Raw genomic sequence first — 7,902 nt, forward strand, 5'->3', positions numbered from 1 at the left:
CAGATATCCATTAGTCAACCATTACGTGGTGCACGGCAGATGAGTAGCTGCCATGTGGTTGATCAATACAGTTAAGTGTCTACTGTGAACTGGGCGAGGCAGTAAACACTGCTGAATAAGCCCTCAGTTGCATTCAGGATCCTCACAAGACAGACGAGTTCCTTCAGATGAAGGTAAGAGAGAGTAGTTAACAGTTTATTTTATATATTTTACATCTATTCCTACATGATAATAACAAGTTAACTGCATGGATCATTTTACAAGGTATTAAATGTATAAAAACATACAGAAAAAACATGAGTGTGAGATGGGATTGATCTGAGTTTGGCTTGTTTCAGGCTTCGAAGGACAATATGTCGGACCTGGAGAACGGCATGGTCACGATTATCCAAGTTTTCCACAAATACTCGGGTCACAAGTGCAAGCTGAAGAAAGCAGAGCTTAAAGAGCTGATCAACAATGAGATGAGTCAATTCATAAAGGTAAGACATGGAACTAAATGTGGAGATATCAGCATATAAATGGTATGTGTAATGCTTGTAATTACCTTTACCTGTACCTTACCTAAGAAACAACTTGAAGTTGATGGGCTGTTAATAAGCATGTGTCATTCTCATTTGTACTTTGAGACGACAGTACGCCACAGTTAAGATGTGTATTATTGTGTATCAGATACTTGAATATGTTGATAAAAAACTGCACTGGTAGATGTTCTTGGGTCCATTTATTAGTCGGTTAATCTTAACTGAAGTATCATGATAAGTATCGGACGGATTGTCAGAAAATTTTGCACAATTTTTGGCAACAATTTTGTTTGTAACAAGCTGTTTGAGCTCATGGTGTCACGAGCATTTCAATAGACTTTTGGTTAAATTTACTGTCCATAATATCCTTCAAATGTTTCACCTTCATTCATCTTCATCTACCTATCTACCTATCTATCTATCTATCTATCTATCTATCTATCTATCTATCTATCTATCGTTATTTCTTTCTTTCCTTCTTTCTTTCTTTCTTTCTTTCTGTTCCTGCTGCACAGAAAATCCAAGACAGCGACACTCTGGATGAGCTCTTTGCGGACCTCGACCAGAACGGAGACCTGGAGATCGACTTCAAAGAGTTCATCGCCCTCATCGCCATGGTCACCTCAGCGTGTGAAGAACTCTTCGTGCCATAACACAGTGATTAGTTAGCATGTATAAACATTAATCATTAAAAACTTACTTATCACTCAAACAGAGTGTTTGTGATTTTTTTAAGAGCGTGTGAGAGTGGTTAGTGTACATAAACAAGGGGTCTGAGAAGATTTTGACCAATTTTGATCTTTGTTTCATGTTTTATTTAATATTTATTGGTATATAAAATAAAAATGTTTGAAAACGCATTAAAAAAAACATACATTTACTACAACAGGGACACAGTGAAACCGGACTCTGTCAGTATCATCCATCTACAGGCTGCATTAATGAATCCGTTCCAGTCTGTAATGTGTCCTAAGAAAACCTATTTTACACTTAAAGGTGCACTATGTCATTTTGGGGAAGAAATTATAGAAGAGAAAGATCTTCAGTGACTGATTTTTTTTTTTTTTTTATGCCTTAACAACCTGAATAAACAAACTGACCTTAAAGGACGACACAGTGTTCTGGGACCTTATTTTCCTCTGAGAACAGCTTGTTTATTCAGTTATGGAAAAAAATGAATATTTCTGAGTTTGTATTATTACCTCATTAACCTTTTAAATATCAAAATTATGAATTTGAATTTCTTCTCAAAAACTATATAGTGCCCCTTTAATCCATCCTTGATCCGTCATAACATTTTTGGGTCCAAACCATACTTGCCAACCTTGAGACCTCAAAAATATGGAGGATTTCAACACCAAAGTGAGGCTTGGGGGTCCTCCCACAGAAAATGTTACTTTCAGAGACTTTGTTTGCAGCATTCTGTTGACTTATTTATACAAAGTAACAAAATAATAAGTACACTGCAACAGCATTTTTATGTTAAAAAAACACTTGCATGCCCCTTCCCTTTAAAACTTTCTGTAAAAAACAGGACATCTGCTGTCTGTCTTCTCTATGTCTCTGACCATCTCTCACTCATTAAGGGGGATGAGGCGCAACAGCACAGCGGACTGCACGCTAAAGTGCCAAAAAGAGGTTGTGATAACAACAAGGGTAAAAAGATGTGAGAATGTGTTATATATCAGGAGAAATACAGGAGAACTGGTACTTTGGATGGAAACTGGTAGAGGGCAAAGAAAAATGTGAGTCTCCCAGGAAAATCGGGAAGGTTGGCAAGTATGGTCTCAACGGCTGCTAACATGACTTTCTGTCTCCACTGCAGGTGCTGGTTGGCAGGTTAAGTGACCAAACAGCTCCCCCTTGTGGAGAATCTGCAGCCTGCTAGTGATTTTAAGAGTGTCTGTAACACACCAGCTCTAGGAGGTCCTTTACATCTCTAAAAGACACATTTCTTTTCTTTCTGCCTCAGTTCTCTGTATGTAAAACTCACTCAGATAAATGCAGCATTTCACAGTCTCATTTATGATTATGTATTTTCTATCTCCAGATTTCAATTCGACACAGATTCACCGTCTCAGATTACACTCCATGAAATCCAGGATCTTCTTCCAGGAGTCTTCCTGGGCAGCAGCGTGAGGTGCGGTGTGGCCTCCCCACAGAGTCATCACTGCAGGAGAAAGAAAAACAGGCAGTAGTTATTATTCATGGTAGAACATATTCAATATAACAATGAAAAATGTAATGACCACAAGCTTGAAAGAGGATTAAATGCAGCTCTGGGATGGGGCTCACCTTTTTTTGGTTTGACGCTCCACAGGGATATTCTTGCATTTGGTGTGTAAGGCGGCTCAATCAGGTGGCCAGCACCGGGGTACGACAAACGGGTGAAGAGCTGGGATTTACCTGCAGCACTCATGGTCTCCTCGATCTGATGACCAATAAAACATCACTCAATAACTGCGCAGTGAGCCATAAACTAAAATAAAGTGCATACAAGAGCATTTAAGATGCACTCACAGCTAACAAGTTTAAAAATCTATGTTTTACAGCTCTAATGCTCAAAAACCACATAAGAAAACACTATTCTGTACTATTTATCGAACATCATTTGTAATACCGGAAAAAACAAACAAACAGGAAAATAAAACAATCTACCAGGTTTGCGTTCTCTAGGGCTGACGAACTCAGGTCATCTTCACCTACTATGTACATTAAAGGACAGGTGAGGCGCTCTACCTGCAAAAACACAAGACGTGATCCTGGAGTGAAATTTCTCTCATTGATACATAATACTGATCTGCATATTGATTTGAGTGTTGTGTGTTGTGATCACCTTCACTATGCTCTCAGGGAGAAGGTTAGCAGGCAAGGAGACGTCTTTGAAACTGACGTAGCCCTGATCATCATACGTCCAATACTTCTGCTCACTGAAAGACACGTTAACAGAGATATATATTTTTAAATCGTAAATCTTTTTAAAACAACCACCAAAAGCTACACACGGGACCTTTATATCACACCTGTAATTAGATCCGATTAGATCAGATGGATTCATGCAATAATTCAACAGTGATGTCTTAAAAACAATAATATCCACAAGTTGCGTCTTTAATTTACCTTTCAAAGTTGCCGCCCCTGCCCTCTGAATCTATGAGTTTTAAAGTACTTCCTATGGGGCCGTTGACACAAATCAAACAGGATGGCTGGAGAGGAGAACATAAATTGTCAAAAGTTAATGTGAACTTCATCCTACAAGCTAATCAGACTTAAAAGGAAATATGCAGGGATTTCTAAAACAAACAAAAATAAATTATTAATGTATAGACACATATGTTACAACAAATACATTACATTACAAACATAATCCCTCTCAATCATCACTGAGGCCCCGCTACAAGTGTGTTTCTCAGGGTCAACCTTTGGCCAGTGGTGTGTAGTAGCATAGTGACCAGGTTACAGGTTACGCTGCTCTCTTGTGCAGATGTGGGGGTATGTTTATTTGTACTTTAAAACATAAACATATAAAAGAATCAGAAAATAACATTTTATTTCTCTGATTCACTGCTTTGTTCTCGCTAACACTGCTCCGTCTCACCACCGCTCTCTCAGTGTAGTTGAGCAGGGGAGGAGGGGGAAACTTTATAAATGGTTTGTTTAACAGCAGCCCATCCCTGCATATAACGCCTTCAATAAAAGTCATTATCTACTTTTTATTGCTTGACATGAGGTACATATTCATTCTTATGCAACAGGTCTGATGTTTTACATACAAGGAGCTGCATGTATTGATCAAACTGTAGATTTATAATTGGATTACAGAGACAGACATACTTTGACTCCAAGGTTAGTGGCAATTCGAAGAGTCAGGTAGACTCCAAAGGAGAGACCCATAACCCCAATTCTGCTGCCATCGACCTGAGGATGATCTTGAAGTAGCTGGAATGCTGACTGTCCAAACAAACAAATTGTAGATTTTGAGTGAATCACAAAATAATAAAGGTAAACATGAGCTTCTTTTTATGGGGCACGTGATGCAGAAAGAAATGGACAAAGCACAGCCACCTTCATCTCTCACCTTGAAGTATGAATCACCAACATTCATGCTGTTCTGTGGACCGGGCAAATCTTTGTGCCCTATGTAGGCAAGGGAGAGGCTAGCATAGCCTCTGGATGCAAACAGGGCGGAGCGGTACTCTATCAGGCCTCCACCCATACCCCACAGGTCCAACACGGCTGGAAATGGGCCTGGCCCTGCAGGAAATCAGTATAATAACAATTAGAATAAACTGTATTTATAAAGCACCTTACATAAGACAGTTACAAAGTGCTTTACAGCAGCGAACAAAACACAAAGCTACCTAGAATGGCAATCTCATACCTCCGCCAAAGTCCAACATTCCCCTTTAATTCAGTCAAATGAAACATATTTTAAACTGCTTGGGTTTTTATTTGGATAGGTATCAAATTGTACTCACTCACAGATAACAGCCACCTAAATGAAAATGTCAAAAAAATGCCCTATATTGCAATTTCAAAGAAAATGAGAAAAAAAAATCCTGTTTCAGTCCCTTTATCCGGTTCCATACCAAAAGCTAATAGGGTCTATTCTGGGTTGCAACCCATCCTTTATCCAAGTTTCATGGAAATCCGTTTGGTAGTTTTTGTGTAATCCTGCCTACAAACCAACCAACACAACAACAAAAAAAAGCAAATAAAACCTCCAAAAAGCCATTTTAAACAAAGTGTGTGCTGCTCAGATGTCTTAAAACTTGTGAATGCTTCTAATCTTGTGCTCACCGGGCGGTAAAAACAGCGTCCCCACAACTCCATTCTGCCGAATCTCTATTCTCTGCACGCCTGGTGCCATGTACCAGCGCTCTGTAGTTACGACAGCCAGCTCAGTGCTCTGCCCTTCACTGGGGGAAACGTGGCCCTCCAGTAAAGACATGAGCACAACGATTGGCGTCTCTACGTTCATTTTCCTCAGCCTGTGAAGAAAAGGACATTTGTTGTGACAGTTTATTGCAATGACAACGACAAACAATTTACTCTGGTACTTTGAGTGATGTGCTCAGGAAAATGTTTTTAAAATTTTTAAGTGAAAACGAGTGGTTATGATTTGAAGGAAGCAGTCAGTACGTTTTTGAGTTAGGCTGTGGTTGCATATTATTGGATTATTAAAATGACCACTGTTTCCTGCTTGAACAACTGCAAGCTCCATCAGTAACAGAGTTTATTTAGAGATGTCAGTCTTCACTACAAGTGTATAAGACAACAGACAGCTGGGTTCGATGCCAAAAACAATATTCTCTGTAGCTCTCAGAGAGCTTCCTTTCATCACCTGCCTTAAACCTTCTCTTCCACCAGGAGCCGGCTGCAGCGCCCAGAACAGTCCCATTGGCTCACAGCCCAAATATGAACCCCCGACTGAACGATCCCGGGTCACTGTTGAGGGGACAGACAGGAGAGGTTAGCAGCTGCCTGCATAAAAGTCTAAATGGTTGAAATAATCTGATTTTTTTTGTAAAGCTGCATCCACAATAAACAGAATAAATGTTGTAACTTTCATGACTTTTTTTTCCTCACAACTTAACACTACAAACCTGCAGCTGCAAAGTTTAAAATATAAAAGCAAAAATGGTAACTGTAATTAAATACAATTTATCATGCCAACATTTCCAACATTTATTGGAACCATTGTTTGTCTATAATCCTCCTCCTGTGTTTTCTTTCAGCAGCTGTATAAAATCAAAACAATAAATGTGCAGTAAGAGATTCTGGAGAACGATGGTTTGTTGTTGAGTCTCATTCCCAGGTCTTCAAATACTGACGCCTTGGGACACCTGGCCACCTGGGAACGAGACTCAATAATCAGCTACCTTCCTCCAGAATTCCTAACTTGCACTAACTTGACAGCCGACAAAGTTATCAAGCTCAGATTACAACACACATAGAGGTGTGTGTGTGACTTCATCCTCTGCTCAGGACACCATTACTCCACTACAGTATATCTGTACATTAAAAATCTCACACATTTAGCCTTTAAATCTGAGGTAATTGCATCATCAGGGAATATACTGTGCCACAAAACTCAGTGTGACTCACAGTTGACAGTGCCATCTGCATTCGTATTGTAATGTGCAAATGACTCCCACAGGTCACCCTCCTCACTCTGCATCCGTGCACGAACTGTAACGGGACTGTGTGGCGGCAGGAAACGTCCTTTAATGCTGATCTGTTCATCTATGAGGCCGCGAACGGGAGCTGCAGTCAGGAGGGGGGCTTGTCTAAAGCTGCTCTTCCACCGAACTCCACCTAAAAGAAAGAAATACTTGAGACCTTTGAAGCATTTGTGGGAGATATTTTGCTAATGTTTGCTCTTGCCTACATATGAGTTTATTTTATTCATGTATACAGTTAAAAGTGTTTAAAGTGATGGGGACTTGTTTTAAAATGTAATAAAAACAACAGAAAAAATCATTTAACACTATCAGGAGTTTATTGCCTAGCTCAAGGACACTTGATAAGTGGACAACAATGAGGAATTAAATCACTACCCTTTAAATCAATAGCTAACGATGCTACAATGAGTAGGCACGTGTGCTGTATGTGCAGTAGTTGTTGAGAAAATAGTATGTATGTTTAGGAATGCTATACCTTGAAATGTGTTCAACTGTCCCTTTAAAAAGACCCTGGTTTAGCAACTTAAACTAATGATCTGTTCTGACTTCCCATTAAACTCTCCAGATGTCTCTCAACAGGTTTTTGAGCTGCTCACTAACAAACACTTGGTGGAGAAAACATAACCTCCTTGGTGAGTGTGGCAGTTTACAAAAAGAATTACAGTTGCTGTTATTACACAGGGGTGAATCAACCAAACAGTCACAGGCAAGTCCAGGAGATCATTCACAGACTGCTGTACTCAGACACAAGCTCAGACACAATAACCCATTTGAAAAACACAAAGAAAGAATGAAAAACATTCTTACCCACAGCGCGATGCAAACATGCCAGGTTCCTGTGTACTCTGATGCATGTGATCATCTTCATTTCTATGAGCTGCTGTATTGTTGTCACACTCAAATGTGCTCTGACCATTGTGGTGTTTTTGTCTGCTCTAGGAAAAGGAATTAATAGAGATCAAACTTGTGTCACTCTCCAGTCAGAGTTAAACATTAAACCTTACAACTGATCCGAGGGCGAGCTGCAGACTCAGCTGCAGGAATTTCTCAGGCTACGATCTGCCCCCTGTCGACCTTAGACCTTTGTGCTGGATAAGCCTCAGCCAAGTTTGGCAACACAAAGCAGATGTGAGAAGCTGCTTCATGACTGATTAAGCCCTGAAACAAGTGGATTTTTCCAGTTTGGGTGCAGG

General features: G+C 39.9%; 2 protein-coding genes across 2 annotated transcripts; one reads left to right on the forward strand and one right to left on the reverse strand.

The window, feature by feature from the left end:
• The first annotated feature begins 100 nt into the window (after nucleotides 1–100).
• On the forward strand, nucleotides 101–1,214 carry LOC311254222 (protein S100-B-like). The gene is made up of 3 exons (XM_084347862.1): nucleotides 101–173; nucleotides 339–482; nucleotides 1,040–1,214. Exons 1-3 carry the CDS (start codon nucleotides 168–170, stop codon nucleotides 1,175–1,177), a joined length of 288 nt encoding a protein of 95 aa, XP_084203988.1. The 5' UTR covers nucleotides 101–167; the 3' UTR covers nucleotides 1,178–1,214.
• Nucleotides 1,215–1,367: 153 nt separating this feature from the next.
• On the reverse strand, nucleotides 1,368–7,902 carry LOC311253418 (acyl-coenzyme A thioesterase 1-like). Its single transcript, XM_084347365.1, has 11 exons — nucleotides 7,517–7,902; nucleotides 6,633–6,842; nucleotides 5,873–5,972; nucleotides 5,325–5,515; nucleotides 4,603–4,778; nucleotides 4,359–4,475; nucleotides 3,645–3,730; nucleotides 3,361–3,454; nucleotides 3,183–3,263; nucleotides 2,820–2,955; nucleotides 1,368–2,694 (listed from the first exon to the last, which is right to left on the reverse strand). The coding sequence occupies exons 1-11, from the start codon at nucleotides 7,623–7,625 to the stop codon at nucleotides 2,594–2,596; spliced, it is 1,401 nt and encodes a 466-aa protein (XP_084203491.1). The 5' UTR covers nucleotides 7,626–7,902; the 3' UTR covers nucleotides 1,368–2,593.

This window comes from Pagrus pagrus (assembly GCF_965226575.1).
Source record: "Pagrus pagrus genome assembly, chromosome: 3".
Lineage (NCBI taxonomy): Eukaryota > Metazoa > Chordata > Actinopteri > Spariformes > Sparidae > Pagrus > Pagrus pagrus.

Coding starts and splice junctions, on each gene's coding strand:
- LOC311254222 (XM_084347862.1), top strand. Junction 483..1,039: donor AGATGAGTCAATTCATAAAG/GTAAGACATGGA, acceptor CCTGCTGCACAG/AAAATCCAAGACAGCGACAC.
- LOC311253418 (XM_084347365.1), bottom strand. CDS start 7,625: ATGGTCAGAGCACATTTGAGTGTGACAACAATACAGCAGCTCATAGAA. Junction 6,843..7,516: donor ATGTTTGCATCGCGCTGTGG/GTAAGAATGTTT, acceptor TCTTTCTTTTAG/GTGGAGTTCGGTGGAAGAGC. Junction 3,731..4,358: donor CCACTAACCTTGGAGTCAAA/GTATGTCTGTCT, acceptor TCTCCTCTCCAG/CCATCCTGTTTGATTTGTGT.